The sequence below is a fragment of the Netta rufina genome (genome assembly GCF_964035555.1).
Source record: "Netta rufina genome assembly, chromosome: 9".
Lineage (NCBI taxonomy): Eukaryota > Metazoa > Chordata > Aves > Anseriformes > Anatidae > Netta > Netta rufina.
The window spans coordinates 20,514,323-20,538,910 of NC_140132.1; the positions used below are offsets into that span (position 1 = coordinate 20,514,323).

A 24,588-nucleotide genomic window follows, 5' to 3' on the forward strand; every position below is an offset into this window, starting at 1 on the left:
CTTACCAGGAGACTGAATTTTCCCTTTCTAGCAAATGCTCTTGAAATCTAATTAAATATTCCCTCACAAAATCCACAAAGGATTATGATTTAAAAGCTACTTTTCACTGGTTATTACGTAAATGAAACTAAAGACATAAAATGAGTATGCTTTTCAATTACTTTTAAAAAGTAAAGCTTTGCAGTTGCCACAGCCTAATGTGTGTCAAAAATCTCAAAGTGAGAATGACCCTGCCCTATTAAAATGGGCATGGCAGAGGGAGTTTCTGACAAGACTTTCCTTAAATAATTTTACTGTTTCAGTTGACTAAAGAGGTTTTAATAAAGAAAGAAAAACAAATCTTTTTTTTTTTTTTTTCTTTTTCATTCTGGTAAAGATGTGCACTGACCTTGTGATGTCATCAGATGCTGGACAAAATAAGCAAGGCCTGTCAAATGAGACTACACAGAGAACAGAAGAAATAGAATTGCAATCACTGCTGCTCGATTTGTTTTATTATTTAAATCAACTGTAGCCAGATAAAGCTCAAGCCAGCAGTCATCAGACAGGAAAAGAATATATGCATTTTTCTCTCATCTCCTTTAAGTTAATGTTTTCTTCCTTGCATTTGTAAGTGAATTGAATAATCACTGTAAATTCACAGACCACAGCATGAAGAAAGCAGCTTTTAAGATACTGTGATACTTGCATAGCATTATTCCTCCCTTGAGTATTCCCTGCCTGCTTTGCAAACTGAAGGCACAATAAGCAGTGTCAGTAGGAGGAAGCAGCCCAAGCCAGAAAGTGAAAACCTCAGGGAAGATCTTCCCAAAGCTTCAGAAGGCTAGAAAGAGGAAGCTCAGTTCAAATTCACTATGTGCAAGAGAGAACACCTCTTCTTAGACGTGTGGTGCGAAGGATTGTAGCATTTTAGAATCAACTGTGAGCACTCAGATTACCCAGAAAACAAGCAGTGCCAGTGAGATGCCAGCAGGTCATGCTAACGATGTACTTTTATAAGCCATGAATCCTAATGACAATGTTTCCTAACCACCAATGTTGTAAAGCACAGTGCTTTCATTTCCTATTCAATGCATCCTATTTCCAGTTTTTATGTTTACTTATTTAAAAAACTATTTATATTATTATGCTGAATGAAGAAATCTAATCCATTTATCCATTGGACAGATACCGGGTAGATGGAAGGCTCACCATTTTGCAGTAAGAAACAGCACTGACTTTTGCTAAGAACAGTAAATACATGTGTAAATGGGGGAATAATTCATTCTTTGCATTTAGTTGTATCTCTAAATTTGTTTCAAAGGAGTTCCTTCTTCGAGACTGGCCAACTGTAAAAATTGGGAAAAAGACAACTATTTTTTTTGTATAGTTTCTATATATATATATATATATATATTTTTTTTTTACTGATATCTCTCTCAATTGTATTATGCTGTCACTTCCAAGCAAGAAAAGTAACTGTAATGCTGCATGCATTCTATTTGTGCAATGGGTTTTTAAACAATGACATGAGATGTATTAGATGTGCATTTAGACTTCCCCATTACAAACGTAATTAAATTTAATTTTAAAAGTCACAACTAAATGAATGTATTTATTTTTTGAGTATCAAAGCTGAGTAGTATTCCTAATACTGAAGAGAAAATTCCTACAGGATTTACTTTATATTATAAAGCACAAAAAAAGCATGGGCAAAGAATTTTTTGCATATTTCAGGAATGCTAGAAAGATTATTTAAAAAGTATTAGTTTGTATTTTGAGTCACTTTAAAGGCCTACATATCTTGCACTTTTCAAAAAAATCAACTACAAATATGCAGAATTCTCAGATCTCATACAATATTTTACATTGCCTTCACAGTTTCAGTTCAGTTAATGTTCTTAATGAAACAGCAACTGATTGTCATTTATCTTAAAGTCTAAAGCAAGTCTTTCAGGTAACGATTAGAGGACCCAAAGTTTCGAAAGTGAAACTGTTTTTAATATTTTTCTATCATTGTATTATTGGCAGTGAAAAAAATTCTAAGATGCTTTCCACTCACCATAATGAGATGCAGTCCTAAGGATCACAGATACTCTAGCAATGCATTATCTTCACTGTATTTCATCAAATAAAGACCACATTTCCTGCTATAGAGGTCCCACCTGGGAAGGTGCTAGTTACATGAGAACTAGTAAGTCTACTAATTCCTCCCCTTCACAGATTGCTTTGGATCGCAAAGGGAATGCAGGACACAGTTTAAAAGGCAGAATTTGCTTTGTGTCCATCCTAAACCAGTTATATGCAAGCAGATGCTGATCTGAAAGGTATACTTCTCCACTATGCAGTGATGCTTCGTCTGTAAACTTAATGCAAAATATAACCGTTTTGTTACTGAAGCTACACAGCCTTCAAATCAGAGCCTGCTTGCATCTGTCGATAAAAATACAAACTGACATTAATAACCTCCTCCCCCACCATAAACCAACAATGTCTTCTAAGATAATATTTATTCTTTAATGGCCATGGTAAGACATAACGAACTTTGCAAACTCTATTTGAGAGGATGCATCAGTGACTCAAATCACAGTTGTTTGATAGTCCAGTGATCTTGACCCCTTTTAGTTTTTTAATTATTAAAAGAAAAAACTATAGAGTGCCACATGACTAATACAACTCTCGTACTTTTTCCAGGTACTCTGACAGAAGACTTTTAGCTTGTCTGTTGAATTTAGCCACTCAGAACAACAATGCTAAAATGTTATCTTGAATGGAACACACCATTTACTTCTCCAGGGAGGACAGATAACTCAGTGCCTTCTGTCCTTAGATAATAGATGTTCTCAGTAGCTAGACACTTGAGTAAACTATTAAATAGAAGCAATAATTGGTGTCTAAGTAAATTTCTCCTGTTTTCCCATATCCCATTGACCCTGTTAAAATCCAGACTACCTTTCTTCCACTGACTTTCAACAGCCCTCAGTCAATTTCAAGTGAACGAAGAGCCAGACAGAATCTGCAAGGACAAGTTTACAGCAACAAATCTGTATTCATGCTGTGCAAATGCTAAGGAAGCTGTACACTTTTGTTTCTGCACAGCCTGTTTATGTAAAGATTTTTTCCCTTCCTGGATGCACTGTGGAATGTCTGGGATATCAAAGCACTAAGATTTGTGAGACCAAATAGACTCTGTTGGAGCAGAGCAATGTATCTGACTGATGAGGACATCATTGGTTTCACTAACATTACTGGAATAACAAAAATGCTCTTCCATGACATTAAGTAGCTTAATATTCACATTGTTCAATAAAACAATTCATGCAATCAATTGAACGTCAAATGTATTTTGTCTTGTAAAACACTGAGTCATTAACCTTAACAATTTCAGCTTGCTCTCACTACCAAATTCAACTACATTAGCGTACAAGTGAACAGATGGACTAATGCATTAATGTATGACTGCTGAGTACTAAACTGAATAACCCCTGAATTTACTGAGAAATTAAAAAGCACTGCTATAAGCAAAAGACAGACAGAAAGGAGAATACAGAAAGAAATACAGTATAAATAGCTAAGAGCATAGTTATTATAAAAACATAACCCATGAGTGAGAAAGGCAAGACACAGAAGCAGCCATGGCTTGGACCTACCTTCACGAGTAGTCCTTAAACACTGACAGTTCATTGCTTGTTGGCGAACAGAACCAAAACCTCTCTTCCCCTTGAAACTTCTAACTCCTGTTGCTGAACCCTGTTGACTATAAAGTTCTACCACAAAGTTCATAAAACTTCCCAGAAGTAAATGTGGCAGCACCAAACTCCACTGACAGTTTAGAAAAAGGAAATCTTGGGTTCCCAAGCAACTTGCAATTCTGAGGCTGATATACATTTGTGCCTTTGCAAAGAATTTCTATTCTCTGGTATTCTGAGCACACCTGTACTTTGTTTCTTTCCTGCAATACATGAGTCTCCCATAACTCCCCATTGGCAGCTACCAGCTGTGTATTTCCTTGGAAGACTTAACATATACCAGGGAGAAAGGAGAGGAGAAAGTAGGGGAGAGGGGAAGGGAGCTATGCACAGCCATATTTTTAGCTGGAAAGGCTCCCAGATATGCAAACTCCCTAGTAGTCTAGATATAGAAAGGGAAACCTGGCTTCCATTCAGAGTAGGAATCTCTCTGGTGGACACCTCTTTGAAATATCAAGGTAAAACAATAGGCATTAATCCTTTCCTAAGGACATTCAAGCATAAGCTACAGATCCAGAAGTTCTGCTCTGAGCTGAAATAAATGCAGCAGGCCTTTGTATATGGTCTGCCCTGATCCTTCAAAGAAAATCATGCCATGATTCATGCAAATGAATTTCTTGATAAATATAGTTGGATCTGATAAATTAATTGGTACTGGTTGACGCAGTCCAAGACATTAGAGGGAAGACAGCATAAAATTTACCAGAAGAGCCTGGTCAGTTGTAGATCATCAAAATAGTTAATCTTGAGATAGGAAAATTCTTTCCTGTCTGGAAAGGAACTTGAAGACATACCAGAAGTAAAGGAGAAAATGATCCGGTTATGGAGTAACAGTGAGATTATTGATGGGATACGGAATGCTGAGATAACTGCAGTAAGAACATAGAGATCAGAAACATTAGATCATAAAAATTGATTGATTCTAAGCACTGCTACTGTTTGACCACTGAACCACTATAATGATACAGAAATGTTTCTCAATAGAGATATCATGGATCAGACAAAACACAGTTACATAGCTATCCAAGGGTGTATGTGTGCTCAGTTAGATTTCTTGCTTTATCCAGAGTTTACTAGACAAAACCATGTATTTATACATGTATATGTAGCAAAGATAAATAAATAAATAAATACATAAATAAATCTTTATATTGCTTTACAAGAACTTTGCTAGAGGAAAGGTAAGAGAACATTCGTCAGAAATAGTGACACTTACTGGCAATACATCCAGATGCTTAACATTAGAATACATGTTGCATTTTAAGGTAAATTGCAGCTTAGACAGTGTAGCTGGAAGACAGACCTTGTGTCTGTCACTGGGGTTTGCCTGTCCTTCTCACAAGGCTACAAAATTGTTTACTGGTTATTTTCAGCTTTGTTGACATACACATTCCATTCTGTATCTGATACACAGAGAACTGCTCCTTCAAAGAAATGGTAGCTTTTGATAAATTCCAAAAGCAAGAGAAATAGTGGTAGCTCACTGATAGGCAGAAATGAGCTGTATTTTTCTTGTTTTGTGATTTCTAAGAAACAGAGTGCTGGATGTTATAATGGTAATGGACGTAGGTATTCACCCAGAAATAGAGCCAGTGTAGAGACAGTGGACATCAACTACTGAATTAGCTATGCTGGGATTACTGATAACGCAGTTGCAAATTTTAAAATAAAAACAACTCTGAATGCATTCTACAAGTTCTATTTAAGTTAAACTGAACTCACTGAGGACAATTACTTAGGCACTTTCACTGAACTAAAATTAAGTAATATAAATAACATGTCAAGATCATAACTGGAATTGACTCCACACATCAGTGAATCAATAATGATAGAGAACAGAATCACCCAGTTTTCAGGTGATACTTGTGATATGGTCCTAGTGAAGCCTACCCAGATGATGGGATGCAGTCCTGGACCTTCACACACCGCCTGCAACCAGAACTTCCCCATGCTACCCTGATTTCCATGAATTTGTATGTTCAATTCAGCTGAGAATGACATAACACAGTATTAAAACCGAGCCCTTGATCACTAACACCCCAGAACTTGCAGACATTCTGTGATGGTCCCATACAGACAAAAACAGGTAGAAACGCCAGTTTCCCGTTCACTCTTTTAAGATACACACACATACATAAGTGCACAGAAGAGCACTCCATACTGCTTAAACCCTCCCTACACACTAACACATGAAAGAGATAAAAATAGCATGAGACATGGGAGTTATTTCTCAGTAAACTAGACTAAGTTCTCTCCATCAAGGACAGCTCCTCTGTTTCTTTTGTGATAACAAAGAAAACTTGCAGAGCTTTTGATTTCTTTTGAAAGAAGTGCCTGATATGTCAACCTAAGCATGTAAATACTGAAACCAAGAAACCGCAGTAAGCTACACTGAAGAGTGATGAAAAGAAAAGAGGGCAGGAGCCAGGGTGGTGAAAGGAAGTGGAAATAGATGGTAAAAATGAGCGAGAAGCAAACATTCATTGACGTGATAAGATTTAGTGGCTTTTGTTTTACACCAGTGTGGGCAAAACTCATTTTTAAAGGTTCTAATGAAAGTTGAAAGTTACCTTCAAAAAGTTATGCATATTTCAACAGAAATAAAAATCATTATGCATTCTCTCTAAAGAGGATACAATCTCAAACTGTCAAAATTCTAAACTCTTCTACATATATTACATACAAACGCCTTCTATAAAAAAACTTCTTTTCATTTTTCTTCTAAATTAGCTTAGTGGTCCATGGTATTACACTCTCCTGGTCTAGCCTTTGAATAATGTGACAGGTAATTTTTATCGTTCATGCCTGTACTTAAGTTTGACTGAAGATACGGAAAACAACTTTTATAGTCTAGGTGTAAAAGTAAATGTTCTGTAAGCCCTGCATACCTGAACTGGGAGAGCTATCATAAAATATTTCATGCTAAATATGTGCCCATCAATAAATAACAACAACAACAACAAAAAAAAAACAAAAAACAACAAAACAGCACGAAGGTTTGGGGTTTTTTATGTTTTTGTTTTCTGATTGTTTTTATTTGTGTGTTTGTTTTGCTTTATTTGTGCACTTACTCGTTTTCTCAAAATGATAATGCTACCATTCATGCAACCTGTCACATTATTGCAGAAGGGATTTAAATTCCGTGTTATCAAACAGAAATCATTAAGTAATGGAATGTGCTGAGGACGATGAATAATATGCAGATAACACAGAAAATCATCTAGCTCTAATTAAAAGAATTGGATGCCTCATGAAAACTGTAGACTACAATGCCACAGAAATGGTATAGTAGCAGTACATTTACATTATGAAAAAGAGCTCAAAATAGCTCCATCAAAATAGGAAAAAAATTCCTTTGTCAGCTTACATTTGCAAGTGATCAGAATGGCTTCAAAATGCTGAACAGCCTGGTGTCGTTTAATTTACAATGTTCAGGAAACAATCAGATCTCTAAAATGTCAGCAAATCCAGATTATATTTTCTCTTGTAGCCAAACATTAGGCAGCCATAGCAAGGTGATTTTTCTCAGTCCCTGTGATTTACTTATGTTCTAGTTCTTCAGCAACTAAGCTATAAACTGCTAAGACAATCAAAATGAATTAACTTGCAACTGCTGGGTTTTTCCTCTCTTTAGCAAAGAATTCCACTTCTACATTTCCAAATATAGACCTTTTAGAAATTTCTTTCTTCTGTCTCCTTTCATGAAGGAGAAAGAGTCAGTGTGGCTATCAGATTAAAATGCTGAATCCATCACAGCAAACTCTATTTTTAAGGTACTCCACCAAGAATAGGGAAAACAATACAGGGTGATACTCACATAAAAAGAACAAAGCAGAACAAAGAAATTGAAGAGCGAAATGAGAAGCAGAAGAAGGTTAAAAGAGAAGGTATGGATAAACAGCTGAAATTCTGATGGTCTCTCTGATTGGTAAAATCATGGCTAGGGACAGCAAAATCCACAATTTTTCCACATGATTCTGTTGATACTGATATTATATTAATATAATAAATGTAGTGCAAAAATGAAATATGTATGCCAATCAACTTTCTGGAGAAGGCTAGAGACACACTTGACATGCTACTGCAAAAGCTGTGCCATATCTTCTGCAGGTATATTTTAAAGATATAAAATTAATGTTGATCGGTTTTAAATAAATCTGCAGAGAGTTCTTTGAAACAGTGAGCTCACTCAGCAGTTACACCAGTACGCAGGACTACTCCCTCCATGTGTCTCCATCCCAAGTATGGGATGGCACAGGAGGATCTTTCTTCTCCTGTCCACATTTGATGATGCCACTAAAGACATATGATTAGAAAATACTTTATTTTGCCTCAGAGTTTCAGTGATTCTCTGGAATCTGCCTCTCTTCCTTCACAAATAACACATGTAAGAGAAAAGCGGCCTTAAACAACTGATATCATAAGCAGGCGGAAGCAGCCTTTATCAAAATACACCCCAGTGCACATAGCCCTTCTTGGCATATGCTGCCTGAAATCACTATCTCTATAACCAACAGCTGTGTAAACAGCTTATATTTTAAATTATGTATTTTTCACACGAGTGGATGCCTTTGGTGCAGTTAAAATGGCATTGGGCAAAAAGCCCTCAGCTCCCCAAGAAATTTATGTTGCTCTGTCTCAGCAGTACAGCTAATCTATACTGCTGAATAAAGCTGTATTTTCCATGTTAACTCACTGTTATGACATTTATATTCAAAAAAATTCTTTGAAAAGTTCATGGATGAAATTCCAAAACCGTTTGAAAAGTTTAAACATTTGCACATTTAAACAAAATGTTTACCAGTTGAAAACCCTGCTCTTTTAGAGTCCTTCCCATGTTTAGGCTTTAAAGCCTTTCATTGAGATGGTAGCATTGCTTATGCAATGTTATGCAAATGTGTGAAAAATATTAAGGTAAGAAAAAGCTAAACTGGCAGAAGAACTTAAACTTTTCAAGTAAGAGTGCAGTGGCTTTATCACTTTGATTACGAAAAGTGTATTACAGATTTCAATTAAATGTGCCTCATAGTACCGTAGGCCCTATTCTACGGTATCAGAGAAATTGAGTTCTTTTTTAAAATAAATAAATACAATTTTAAAGCAGCTTGTTTTGGTTCTCTAACATGAAATATTTTACAATTGAATTTCAGAGGGGCTTTGAGCAACCTGATCTAGTTGGAGGTGTCCCTGCCCATGGCAGAGGTTTTGCAATTAGATGATCCTCGGGAGTCCCTTCCAACCTAAACCATTCTATGATTCTGTTATATGAGACAATGAGCCCATGTGTTGAGGGACAGGTAATAATCAATACAACTGATAACATAAACAACAAGGAATCCATATTAAATTACTCTGTGTAACTATTTTCAGATTGTTAATTTTTAATTTAATTTTTATTTTAACTACCTCTGATTTGTTGATGTCCTCGTAAGAAAACTGCGTGGCAGGTACTCCAAGATGGTTGATGAAATAATCTGAATCTCCCTGTATCTGCACAGAACTCACATTAGATCCTGGACACTTAGTCTTTTCCACACAGTTGAAGCTCTGACTCTGAAAAACAAACACAAATCAAAATTCCACTTATTTGCAACCAGACTCATAACAACTCATACCAATATATGGATGCAGCACCCTTTTACTCAAAGCATTTTAGGAACAGTCTGGAACTTGCACTGACGCAAGCAGGTATCAGCTGAGTCATACTTAGTAGTGAGAGTGAGTCTATAAATCTTTCATTCTCTGCTGATATATACTTCAGTGTTTGGTATAGGACATAAACACAGAATGCAGAATATGCTGCAACATGTCTGAGACTTTCAAAGGACAACAAAAAGTCATGTCTAATTGAAATGATAAGAGGGGAAGAGATGACGACTTTGGGAAGCATGTGAAATTTCCTATTCGGGCAGGAGATTAGAGGTGCCTTTTAAAAGTGTGCTCGGAGAACTTTGATAGCTGCTGCACTTTTTTTTTTTTTTTTCAGTTAATAGCATGTTCTGAAACAGCAAAAAGATGAATCAGATCACGATACTCAAGACATCCATGTTCTATTATATGCTAGTAATGTAAAGTATTTGCTGCAATTACAGAGCAGGGGTTAAGAGCAAAACAATGAAAAGACTGAAAATACATAAATACGTACTTCCTAAGTAATTGCTTTAAAAAATTCTAGTCAGTGATATGTTTGTATTTCATTCACAGAACTATTTTAAGATGAAATCTTAGCAACAGAATGTCAATAAATATTGGGTGAAAACTGGAAAATAACCCCAAGACCAAGTATGAGAGCAACATACTAATGTAGCTTTCAAATACTTCAGGTAATTAAACATTTAATAAACAGTAGGTACGAAAGCCTTCAAGATATATTATAGGAAATAAGCTACCTAGGTTTATTTTCAAGAATGTTAGGCTGAAGGACTAGAGATTATCTGCATTTAGCTAACAGTTCATAGAGATCCTCATACCTGCCTGCTAAATTACTACCTACCAGCTTACTATAAGAAAACCACAAGATTAGTTCCCCTTTAATAGTAAAATATATCACATTCTGCGTATTAAAGTTCCTGGATTTAACATGAAAATGTTCTAAGAATTATAAAGAGGCAAACCCTCATAGTTTTACATATCTAAATTAGCATAATTACTTCACAGTTTCACTTCAGTGCTATGACGAATGCATTACAATCCACTATGGGCTGCAGATTCTCATTCAAAGTACTTTAAAACATCTTCAAGAAATAGCTTCCATTTTGTAAGTATTTTTCAAAGGCAGCTATACCACTCTCTTGTTTTTATCAAATGTTTCTGCTCCCATCCTTCTTGCACACACTCGGAGTTGTGCAAGGGCCATCCAAAAAGATCAATATTCCAGTCAAAGTAGAAACAAGAGATTTCTCTTGTCCACCTCTAGCGAACAGTATCGCCTTTGAGGATATCCATGGAGCAACATGATTTATACAGCACAAATCCTGTCTCTCCATGCCATTAAAAAAAATAATAATAATAAACATTTGGGTAGCATTAATCTTAGGTGTCACTTGTAATTCATGGTTTTAAAAACATTGCAGTCAAAAGTGTACGTTTTTTTTGCCATGGGGGTATTTTTTTTAATATTTAAATTAATAGATTATTTAAAAGATTATCAACTTGAAAGTCATCACCTTAATAATTTCTATTCCCGTGTTTCACTCAGCTCCCCCTTTAAATTGCTCTTGAGTTTTCAAATGCATTGTAAAGTCATTTAACAACGTCATTGTGGCTGTTCAAAGACATACAAACCTACCCACTATCCAAACAGTCCCAATAAAGTCAGTGACCTTGTATTTGAAATACTGAAGATACAACAGAAACAGAAGCCCAAAGTGCATACTCATTTCAAAAGCTATTTTAAATAACCACATATTATCTTCTACATTATATCCAAGTCAACGATACTGTACAGCACACATACATACATAAATATATGTATATAATTTTACACATATAGTTGAAAAAAGGATCCATTCTTAAATGATTGCTTCTTTCAGGAATGATCAGATGTTTAAGTATCAAAGTGTACTACACAGTGTACCTTAGAATATATGCTAATTTCCTCATACTGGTCAAGTTTCATAAATGATGAGTAGTCTGTTCTTTCTTTAATGTTTAAAAGTATACTGAATGATGTGAAATGCAGCTTTTGGGTTAAATAGGAAAAAAAAAAAAAAAAAAAAGAAGGAATTCAAAAAGCTAAATGACCAAATTAAGCCCAGTAAAACAGTTGGGCAAAATAATTCAACATGAGAATAGACAACCAGAGCAGAAAAGACTCAATGCCCTATAAGCAAGTGACATACATGAAAAGGCTCGATTTTCTAACATACAGGTCAGACAGTTTGCACTGCTTTCAGATTTTATTATGTTTGCATAAGATAGCATTACATTTACATTAGGTAAATATTTTACCTTTACCATCACTAGATCTTCTCCCCATGCATCCTCAATCAGTTATGACCTACTACAGGAAGATAAGGTCATTCATTTATCATTTATTAAATTGCTAATGCATTTACCCTACTTGAATGCAAGCCATTCCTGTTTTTCAGTTTTTGTTATGCAGATTCACATTTTTCATAATACTAGATTTAATAGAAACAAAGATATACATGTATATGTTTTATTGTGGAAGTCATCTCTGAAATGGTATGCTTGGAAGAAAGACTTCTGTTCCAACATTATGGACATACTATACAAATTGGATACCAGCAATATTTCTTTTGTCTTGTAAAGATCTTTGCTCAAATTCAGATTCTGTTAATATGATCAGAATGTCACATGAAGGAACTGAAAAAAAGTACTAGTCCCTCTTTCTTTCATAGCTATCTTGCATATGATATTTTCAGACATTTTAATTATAATTTAACATGCATCTTGGCAGTATTCAATTTCAGATAAAACACAAATACAGCATAAAATCACATAACAGTTAAAGGAAAAGTTTCCATTCACTTCAATAGCTACTGATGCAGTCATAAGTGGAACTTGTCTCTGTGAGAGAAATTAGAAACTTAAGCAGACTGATTATAGACATGAATCTATATGAGCAATAATGGGATTCACGTGTCTGAGAAGAAATAAAATGTCATTGAAGAGCAGAAGGTTTCACACAATGAATAACATTTCACAATTAATAGAATATTATTATATTGTTTCTCTTTATTTATTGTTTCTAAGAGGGGTAAATGACAGTAGAATCTGTTATTTCTAAATATACACCAACCTTCATTTCTGCTAGACTACAGAAAAAAGAGATACTTTCCTTTTTCAGAAACCCAAGCCTGATTTTTAGCCAGAGTTTTGCCCATGAGAAAACACTTTACTACATTCCATTTCAACTATTCAGAAATAATCTGTTACTTTTTTTCTCAGTACAGCAACGATGAAATCATTTTAATGTATGAAATTTTATATATGAAATGTTTAAAGCTTTGGTTAAAAACACAGTGAGAAATGGTATTTTTTCATTTTTAAATCACCACTCTCCATGGCATAGGATTTATATTTTTATAAAAATAATGTCCAAATCAATAGTGCTAGTATCTTAAGAGTTTAACTGCTTTGTTCAACTTTCACTGTTCTGATAATATTGTTCAGCTAGTTCAACAATATTTAACACTACACTAATATGGAAGTATGCTTTACATACAAGATACTGCTCTTTTCAATTTATTTTTATTGTTACGAAGATTCTAAAACATCAGCAGTCTCCAAGTTTTCGCAATGACTGTAAAGTTCATGCAGTGTGTTTTGCATTCTTCAAACAAATGAAATGTTTCCCAATACAATTAACTTTAAGATAAAGAATAATAATGTCCTATAATTAATAAAACTTTTCCATCAGTGAAACGTTGTTGAACTAAGAGGCAAGCTATTAACTGAGTTCATGCAAGAGCAACAAACAGCCCACGATAGAGCATGCCATTTATCCTACAAGTAACAACAAACCAAAGCAAGGAAGAGCCGTCGTGGTCTGAAGGACTGTTGGGTTTTGGAGGTGGAGGAGATGGATCCTTCCTCATTTTAAGAAGTGAAAAGACTACAAAATTAAAAAGGGATTTGAAGATTAAAAGAACAAAAACAGTGTGCAGCAAAAGCCGGAAGATCACAATAGAGTGGGGTGTGCCAAGACATTGAAAAAATCAGTAAAACAAGTCTGTTCTTCCACTCTCCTTTTTGTACAGTATAAGAAAAGAAATCGAGGATTACAACACAAAAATTAGATACTTTTAGCATGCAGAAGAACGATGGGAGACATGCGAAGGAGAGGAGATGGGATGGGAATGACTAGGTGGTGGGACTATTTAAAAAATGCATCTAGAATAAACTACCAACAACATGCTCTGTAACAACCAACTCCCTGTTGTAAAGCAGGCAAGCCGCAATATCTGGTTAGTCTCTGAGTAAAACACACAATAGCACTATTCAGATCACTCACAGTTGCTCAGGCAGGTCACCAGTGTGTCAGGCAATCCTCACTTAGGTCGGAAGGAAAGCAAGCCATGTGATTAGAGAGTAATCGATGAGTGGTACATGTCATGCAAGGGTGCGCGTGTTAATTGTAATTGAATCATTTTATTTCTCTGGAGTTCATTTTGTTTTTCAGTATCATGTTACAGGCTCCTGTTACAAATCTGAGAAAATGAAGAGTACCATATGGCCCATAAAATACATGCAATCTGTATTAATGTTATAAAATAGACCCGAAACATCTAAAGTATAATAAAGTGGTACTTCACTGCAGACTTTATTCTACCACTGATTAGAGCTAAGCATTCATAAGTGCCTTTTGCTGCAATGTTAAGATGCTGGTATAAGGAAAAGCCTATATTAAAAAAACACTGTATATTTCCACAGTTCACCTTCCTTCCACCTGGAGACATATACCAGTCAAGTTCTGGTCACCTACTTTCCTTTAAGTGACTCCAGATGAAGTTAAAACCCTAGCTGCTTTTGAAGATTGATTAAAGTGTCAAAGTAGTTTTCAATGGGACAAATAAAGAATAGCTAACTATTCTTATAAGGTGTAAGTGATCCCATCTTCATTCAGCAAGGAAGCTTTTCTGTCATGAATAATTGATCTCTATTTCTTGAGTTGAATGGCTGCCTGTGCTAGTAACTGGTGCAAGGTAAGTGCATTTAAGAAGCAGAAGCAAGTTAGATGAAGTAAAATTACCTTTAAAAATAGCTACAGAATCTATTAAGTTAATCACAGACCATGGAAAAATGCAGGAAAAAAAATCCACAGATGTACTATGTTAGACCACAGAAGTGCTATTTCCTTTCCCTCTCCCAGATACACTTCACAAAACTGAATTAGCATTGAAACCCAATGATGTAATTTTCCACTCTCTAAACAGTGCTTACTTAAAAACAATGGTTTTAATTGTTCTGCACATGGCTAACCTAAGAAAAGAGTTCAAAACTCAAAATTAGAATCAATTCTTTTAGTGTCCATTGCATACGAAGTGTATTCTGTGGGGGAAGATAAAAATAAGGGACGTAGTTCTGTGTCATCCCCTCATCTGGGATGGCACGGTTGTTATCAAACAGGTGCTATGGAACTTATGGAGGAAGCCCACAGGGATAACAAGAAAAGGGATTCTCCTTGTTAGAAGGCAACAGATTAGCATCTTAGTTACTGTAAACATGTTATGCTCAATCATCATCAACAGACTGGAAAGGCCAGAGACGTTGCATAGCAAAATATTCACAAGTATACATCCCTGCTACACTCTGACAAACGAATCACTGGAGGAGGAAGGTTTGACAGCTCATAAAAATATTATTAGCAGTTCACTTGCCCTGACTGTGAAATCTAATGAAATAATCATGGAGTTTCTAGGAATTGTATTATTTCCATGGCCAACATACTGTTTTCTCCCATTTTATTATTTGTTTTGGCTATAAATGTCCTGCTTTGCTCTCTCTCTTTGATTATTGATCCTATATATTCTGCCTTGTCAAATTGTCATAATTCAAGTATGTACATAAGCATAATTCAAAATTATATCCATTCATTTTTTCTCTGCATGAGAAAAAGAAAACCTAAATGTGCTAATGATAATTAATATGCTATATACAGAGAACAGTTGTGATTTAAATAACCTAAAAATTCCACATCACTCGATATCTGCATACTGCAATCATCCGATTACCTACATCATTTTAGGAACTTAATAAAATATTTAAAAAGGGACAATTATCTAGTACAGAGAACAATATTGTGAAAGCAGTTATTTCAATGCTTATGCATGGCTTTTACATCTCTTTTGCCAACGATGGCAAAGTTCAAAATGCACTTACAATCCAGTTTCACAATGATCTTTGATTTCTTGATGCTATATGAGACACAAATACAACCAGCTTCATCTGATGATATTCGCTCTACTTGCTAGCATATTTAGTCAACATTTATATAACAAAGCCAAGTATGAACACTGAAAAACCAATCATTCTTTAGACCTAGTCTCCAAGTGTTCAGAATAAGGTATGATTAAAACATCAAGAGATCTTATAAGATAGTGAATAAAGACTACTGCTTTTAATTGATTTTGTATTTAGAATAAAATAATTAATAAAAAGAAATAAAATATTAGGTCCTTAGTTTCTCAGCAGTTATTTCCTTCCAGCTTATGAATGTGAGGTTTTACTGAAAATATCTGAAATCTGAACACCATTAATTAGCTTGTAATGGCAACATGAAAACTCCTACTGAAACCATCCTTTAGAACTGCAAAGTCAGTCACAGAAAAGATGCATCTACCTCTGAGAAAATTTCATAATTTGAATCCTCACTACTTTCACAGTAAACTGAGAGATGTTCCTTGTACAAACACACGCACTCACACTGCATTCAGAAGACTGTCTTGTCACCAGGGAAAACAAAACAAAACCAAAAAACATCCCACAAGAACAAACAGTATTTATTCAAAGATATTGGGGACAAAGAATATCTCTAGAGAATTTAGCATCATCTGCTATTCTTCTGATTCCCATCACGCTGCAGATGAGATGATTCTCAAACAGGTCACTACAGGTGCCAGAGGATCACCGTTAGCCCATTAGAAATTCCCCCACAACACACTCTGCATTTTCTTACAAAAGCACTGCATCTTCAAATTCCAAGAGAATTCTGGTTTTCAGCCTGTGTTGGAAGAGTTTATTAAATCTTCACAAGCATAAAGTGCCTCTCAGATAAACCACACAGCTTTAAAAGAATTGTTCTTTGAAAAAGCATGCAAGTATCCTGCGTGACAGAAAAGACCTTTTTGATCCAGGGGAGAGCGAACAAAACTGAAAATAGTGACAACTACAACGCTTATGGAAGTGCAGATCAAATTGGGATCAGCCAAGTCTCAGTTCTGACACTGTATTCACATTTCCATTGAGCCAAGGAAAATTCAGTTCAACTACGCAACACAAAGTATTGTACTTAAAATTCCAGTTATACCGCTCCAGGAAATAAATAAATAAATAAATAAATGGTTAGAATAATTTTGGCCTTCTGATGGCAATTTCCAAAAGAAAAAAATAGGGATCTAGAATACCAGCAATTATTAAAGAGAGCATGGAGAAGTATATATGTTTGGCATGAAACAATGAAATACAATATTATATACTGTACTACTTTAAATAAAAATAATTGTAATTTGTAATTTACAGTTACAAAACATCAGACAACCATAAGTCTATTGCTTGTTCAGGACTTTCTCTCTGGTTACCCAAGGGAATGGCTTGAAGCTGCAAGAAAGGAGGGTTGGGCTGGGTGTTAGGAAAAAGTTTTTCACGCAGAGGTGGTCAGGCCCCAGGACAGGCTTCCCAGGGACGTGGTCACAGCACTGAGAATGCTGGAGCTTAAGAAGGGTTTGGACAACGCTCTCAGACACACGGGCTGATTTTTTGGGCAGTCCTTTTGGGACCCAGGATTTGGACTCGATTATCCTTGTGGGTCCCTTCCAGCTCAGATATTCTATGATTTCTTTTCTGTTAAGCTGCACTTGCATGTTTTGATATTATTACCTTTTTTTGTTATTTGTAATATAGCCATCAGTGCAAGGTCATTATAATAAATGGGACCTCACAGGAATGAACAACATTTTAGATGCCAAATATACATCAAACTGGTAGTAAATACAAAAGCATGGTACTAAAAAATTATATACTCTAAATTCATTTTCCTTCACTGAACTTTTCCTTCATTTAACTTTATCTGCTGACAGTCTCTCTCTGATTCTTGGTGCTTTTTATATGATACTGAATTATATTTATCCTTCCTATACCTGAATTGAATTCATATGTCTTATTAATTCAGATACACTTGTTGCCAACAGCACAGATTGTTAGGAATTTCAATGGCTTTTGTAAGGGAGATAAAAATCTAATAGGTATGTTCCCATTTGATAAGAGAATTTCAGAGCAATCAAATATTTAAAGCTAAAATTACATAGGATAAATTATATAAGAGGCAAGACTGCACTCGGAATACCAACGGTTCCAAGTATCTTAGTATCTGAAAAAATATAGAGAACTACTAGGTTTACTAAATGTAATTAGGAAATTATAAAATATAGCTATGATAGCTGTGTCCTTCCAGAGTATCACCTTACTCCAGACACCTATGTGCATCAACTAGAAAAGCCCTCCCATATTTCTCTATTGTCACAGACATAACCAAGCTCTCCAGCATGTGAAGTAATTTCAAAGACATTTTCCATAGGCTCAGCCTCAATATTCAAAGTAATATTTCTGTTTAGGGTAAAATTCAGAAGACTGCTTACGATTGTATTACTAAAATTATCAAATTACACAAAAAGTAGTACTTTCCAGGACTTAATGCTTAGTTGCAGTCCAGACACCACAGTTGTTAGTAACTATTCCACCTTTCCCCAAACTATCAGCATCCATGTCTCACTCTTCTTTCTAAACTAGGCAGTACTCTCTGCATTTCTACCAAAAATGTTTGCCAGCATAACTCTCCCCAAAACACTTGTCAAAGAGCAAATTGGTTCACCAAAGGCATCCATCTGAGCCTTACCTAATCCAGAAAGACAGATCTGCAGTGAGAGTCAATCTACTACACTTTCACCTATGCTAACACACTGAGTTATGCTAATCAAGACCCACATGCCTAACCCTTCTTTTTCACATTTATGACTTGATTATCATGCCTTCACTTTTTTTTTTTTTTTTTTTTAAGTTATATTTTTAAGGATAAAATGTTTCGTAGGCCACCATGCCTCAGCCCATTTATATTTACATTTAGCTGATCCCATAATTATGCAATCATATAAAATTTATGTAATTTAGCTGTCACAGATGAAAACATATATTCCACACATTTCCTTGTCTGCTCAACATATCTTTTTTACCTCCAATATCATATAACTCTTATTTGGAACCTAAGAATCCTTCTGAGTCATATCCCAATATCTCTAATGACACAAAAAGAGTCAGGACAAAGCCGTAACTACACATTACTGAAGTAAGATAGGACACACAAAGAAAAAAAAAACAGTACTACAAGTAGAACAGTCAGTTTTTTAACACAGAGGAGAAATCTGAGGTCAAAAAATCTGTTTTCTTCTTTGTAATTGAAGACCAGAGCGAGGTCAATTATAACATACATAAATGAATAAACTCTTTTGGAACAGAACATAGAAAATCACACACAACACCTTGGAGGAACTCTAATGCCACGTTGTTATACTACGGCAAATTTCCCCTAATGGCACAACCCTGGAATAAAGCCAAAGTAGTTTACTGCTGGCAAAGCTCTACCTTGCCCTAAAACCTCTGGTCTGACATTTAAACTTCTTGATAGCAACTATGCATGAACAAATCACTTTCTTTCAAGTGACAAACAAAAAAATATTTTTCATTCCTTGAAACAGAAAGTCACTTCCATTAGTCCATATAGAGCATGAAGGTCAATAAGTTACCATCGTATTCTATACAAAAAAAAAACATCCTCTAGACTTCAGCAGGAATTGAGCAAATGGAATAGTAACACTACTTGCTCTTAAGATATCAAGTATCTGTATCAATTGTATTTTTTCAGAACAATCATCATGAAGCAGTTTTACCAAAGTGTGTCAGACAGCACTACAAATATTGTTCTCCAGGCTCCACTGCAAGATAAATTAAATGATCCAAGAGATGCTATATAATTTTATTTTCTACAGCAGTGGTGCAAAAAAATTTGGGACAAATGGATCACTGTAAACTGTCATCGGTTGCGATGCTTCGATGCCTTTCTGACTGGATTCTTCCAGCTCTTATCTGCTTATACTATGGGTAAGTATCCTTGGTATCACTGCCTCTGTGCTAGGCAGAAAATAATAATAAAAAAAGGCAGAAAAGCAAAAGAGAAAGGCTAGGGCAGGGAAAGCTGTAGTGCGAGTACAGCCAAATGGCTTTTTCATTGTGGTTAAATGTCTAAAAAGTTCCAAGGATATAAGACTACTGTTTCATAAGCAAACAAATCCCAGAAATGCTGAAAACTGATAGTGTCTAACAATCAACATAATCTAAGAAAAGCACAGATTAAATTATGTTTCAGGTTTTAATTCTGCAGTTACCTTCAGAGGTTACTTTTCCAGGAATTAAACCAAACTTTCTGAAACAATGAATGCACAGTATAGGAGAGAAATGTTTACATTGTACACATTGCGAAAATAAATTGACATCAAGTAAAATGCAATTTACAGCTTTTCACTCTTATCAGGACAGGAAGACAAAGTAAAGAAAGCTACATATACATATTTTTGAGAATAGTACACATTACAGCATCTACATGAACGCTCAGAAGTACAAATTCTAGTCAGTAATGTGGAAAAAGATTTACTTTACAACCCAATATTTATTAATGGACTAAAGCTATTGAATCACATAAACATGAGTTTCTTTATTCCTAACTACTAAATCTCTTCTCTGCATTACATATTACACAATTTGCAACTCCGGCCTCTCTGTTGTAATTGCGTATGCAAATAACTTTACAGATTTGTATAATTTCCCTAAGCTCAGAAGTGCTATTCATAGACACAAAATCATGCATGTATATACATGTATATACACACACACACATATATGCACAAACATTTTCAAAATATAAATAATAGACTGGAAGTTTCAGGACATGATTTTCATTTTACTGGTTGTTGGTATGGTTGGTACTTAATAGTAATCAGACTTACTATGCAAGAACATAGCTGTATTTAATAATATTGTTTCTGAAGTAATTTAAGATTTGCGGGTCTGAAGCCAAACACAATTACATGTATATAGAGGAAAAAAGTCAATCTTCATCTAAAGACACTAAGAGACTAAATAATCCATCATTTCCTAAGTACTCTCTTTCAACGTTAAAATAGTGCTTTATAGTTCACATTCAAATCTATATGGATTTATTTTCCAGTTTCTGATGCTTATGCTATCGTTTATTAATCAATCTACACTTATACATGTCATTGTACTTCTCCTTTGTCATGCAGATTCAGCTTTAGTACACTTTTAGCTTCTGGAACATCTTTAGCCTCCATATTTCAGTTCATATAGCTCATATTCAGTTCATATCGTTCATATAGCATACAATTCACTTCTGATACTCAGGGCTCTGTTGCTTTACGGGATCTGGAGACCCTACAGAAAAATTACTTCAGCTTTCTCCTTCTTCAATTCCCCTAAAGAATGCCATCAGCTCTTTAATAACTACCAATTACAGATTGTGCAGACTTAAAAATGCAATGACTGGTTAAAAAACCAACAACAATAAAACTATATTGCTTTCTCTAATTTTTATTATTTCTTATTAGGTAATCTGAAAAATGCTGCTACAAAATTTAGTACAAACTAACCCAAAACTCAGCTTGAGGTTGATTTTTTTTTTCTATTTATCTTAACCTGAGACTACCATTTTAAGAGACAAGTAGCCAAAGCACCGAATTCTTAACACAGTTTGCACTATTATTTACTGTTAGTATTGTTTAGATCAAGAGATTCTAGGACTTCCTTCCTCTTGTATGCCTACAGCAGAATTACAGGTTAAAAATAATCAGCTCTTAATTTTCACTATTTCCTAGTTCAATGCACGAACAGATTTCTGCCTGGTATTAATCATAGTTCACTACAACATAACTCGTAAGGAGGTTCTATTCACAAAGTACATTTGAAAGCACAGTTTGGAGCTAAATCTCTCACCCACAAAGAAATAATAACTGGTGCTACTGGTTTGAAGGAGATTTCTACTTGAAAGAGATGCATGAAGTACTAGCTCAGACGATAAGTAGATGTCCCCTACGTAAAAATACGCACCATATCAATACCCACAGAGCAAATGCTATACACTTTTAAGTCTGAAGACTACATAAAAAATTAGCAGTGTACATATAACTTCACTACGGTAAATGACTTTTTTGACTTAGTACTTAAAGCAGACTGAATAGCCAACATATTTGACTATTTGCCCCAATTGCAAAATGTTTATGAATAAACTTATCTATTATTGAAAAATACTTTCCCAAAAATTCTGTGGATATTTAAATTCTATACTCTGTCTAAAGATAGTACATAATCAAAAGCCAGTCTGTCCTAGTTGGCTTTATAGGTCAAAACTGGTCAGACCTTAACACCCAGAACCTATCTGAATCCAGTAATGTTATCAAACACTCAGTTTGCAAAGGCAAAAAAAGTCCCTGAGTCTTCCACTGACTATTGATGTGTCAGTACCTCTGAGAAGCAGTCTGCTTTTACTATGGTTCAGAGATGTGAAATGAATTGTGCAGCAGCAAAAAGCAGGTTAGGAGCAGAGCTGGGAGTTGAAAATAACCTCTTGATTGACTCCGAGTATACTCTGTTCTATCCACAGGGTCACACAAGCTCAGAACTCTGAAGTTCAGAGCTTTTCATATGCCATCAGTGTAGAAGCCCCAGGTTTCGTGGTTTTCATGGATTTCTCAAATACAGGGCTGCTCTGGCAGCTGTCTTCTTTATGAAGACCAATCAGAAGGTATCTCCAACCAAAGTAAATGAAGTTTAACACCATTCTTTACCTGTTTCTTTGAAAATCCCCTTTGCATTTGAAGTGCCATATAATTAGACCCAGATCTTGTACTCACTTGGAACTATCACATCATTGATACTAAAAGTATGCAAGCTATCAATTTGTTTTAAAATTAAATACTCTGATGGAGGAGACCCAAGACAACCTTAAAATATTAATACATGATGCAAAAGCAGTGATCCAGAGGGAGCTCTGACTAATTAACAAGCTCTAGTCCCAGGCCTTGAATGATAATACTGATGAAAACTCTGACGAGGATTTCATCGAATTCTAGAAGATCCTTGTTGGGCTTGGGCTCAGTGGAAAACATGGGGGGAAGGAACGACACACATCAAGGGAAAACTCATACAGATCTGAGTTCATACAGTTAGAGATGTTGATACAGGCAAACTTTTTAAAGGCCAAAGGAAATCATCATGCTAATATAACTGATATAGCTGGCTCTGCAATTTACAAGGGGAATATCCTAGGCAGATTTTTTTCGGCAAGGAATTAATGGCTCTGCTGCTGCAAGAAAGCATGGCTGCTGAAACAGCCACAAAGACGAATTCTTCCAGAATAACATGAGAACATGTGCTGTGATGATTTACTCTACTACAGCAGGTTTTCAGAATTTCTGGAAGAATCTTAGGGCCTGAGTTTGAGCTGTCTGAATAAATCAAAGATGTAGACACTCCTTGCGTATTTTTGCATTTTCCTTCATACTACTTCAGCAAAATTAGAATGATTGGAGGGTATTTCACTCAACAGTAATGGGATTTAATTCTTTTACCTAAGCAACTATTCACAAAATACTCACTGAAGTAATATATATATATATATATATATATATATATATATATATACACACTCACACACACACATACATGTATATACGTGTGTGTATCTCAAAAAGAAGGCTCTATGTCAGAGAGTATTTAGGGGAAAACATTCAACTCCATTGGAAATCCAGAATTCTGTACTAACAGGAAAAGCTAATGGCTCTCTCACGTATTATCCCACTTTTACATCAGTATAGCTGCACCAGTCCTCATAAAATTTCTCTTAGTGTGCAGAAAATCAGAATGCGGACCAAAATATTTACGCTGAAGCTCAAGGCAGTGTGTGTCCTTTGCAGAGCATAAACACATTGTCCCAATTAAAGGTCATGTATGAGCTCTATTCCTTTCAAATACTGTCACAGATCTCTTTTAAAAAGGTCACAGGTAGGCTTTAAGTCAAGAATATTTTGCCTTAAGCTATAGCATTACTTACTATAAGCACTGGGGCCTAAGGCAAAATCTGCATGGAGTAAGGCTGCATAGTAGATGTGCTTCTCTGCTAGGGAAGTACAGGATGTTAGAAGGAAGAGCTGATCATAGACATGATTATTTATATACCACTTTCTTTTAAATGTGGGATTAAATACTAGAGCATCAAACTCATGCATCTGCAGGCCTACTTTGGGAACTCCAGAATAAGCAGACGAGTAGAGATGCTCAGGATTCTACCAGAATAGAAGCAAGACCTCAGTTCAAGTTGAGTTTATTAAAATGCTTTGGTTCCAGATCCACTTGCTAGTCAGCTGCTTCAGTTACTGAGACATTTTCCAAATACTCTACTGTGCTGTGAAGAGGCATTAAATCAAAGGATAACAAATCAAGATACTGTTTCTAAGAGCAATACAAGATTACAACAAATAAAAGTGAAATACTTTTTTTTTTTTTCCTTCTTCTGGCTTATCATTCTCACTTCCTCTCTACATATATTTTTTTGCCAATTTAACTCACTGTAAGACACTAAGTTGAATACCAGTGGCAACTAGCAAGTGCTCAAGTAGCAACATTTGGAAAAAAAAAAATCAAGTTGATGAAATACTAAAATTCACACCGACTTTGAGGAAGATGTATCAATTCTCTGAAGCAGATATTCAGTGTGTAAAGTGTATAATTTTCTTGCTTAAATCAAAAACTTTAGGGATTTATGTATCCACTTTCCTTTATGTTAATATCAGAACGAATTTGATCATTTGGGAGTTTTCCTGAGGCTACCTTATTCATCTTCTACCCATCACAACTAATCATACCAGCAGCAATAATAATAATAATAATAAAATAGTAAGTGGATTGGATAGTAATTTATAAGGAGTACTATTTCCTCATCTTGAACCTGACTGAGATACTAATGGCTCTCGTATTCTCTGACCTTGAGAATAATATGAAGTGGCAAGTAAAAATTTGGGAATGAAAGAAATCCTTACTCATCACAGATCTGTCT

General features: G+C 35.2%; 1 protein-coding gene across 1 annotated transcript in view; it reads right to left on the reverse strand.

Moving 5' to 3' along the window:
* NAALADL2 (N-acetylated alpha-linked acidic dipeptidase like 2) overlaps positions 1-24,588 on the reverse strand; it is a gene marked incomplete at both ends in the record, with an annotated part of 316,258 nt that overhangs the window by 64,189 nt on the left and 227,481 nt on the right. Inside the window, one exon of the mRNA XM_084291754.1 lies at positions 9,135-9,281. Within this exon, the coding sequence (XP_084147880.1) occupies positions 9,135-9,281 (147 nt within the window). The remainder of the gene's footprint in view (positions 1-9,134; positions 9,282-24,588) is intronic.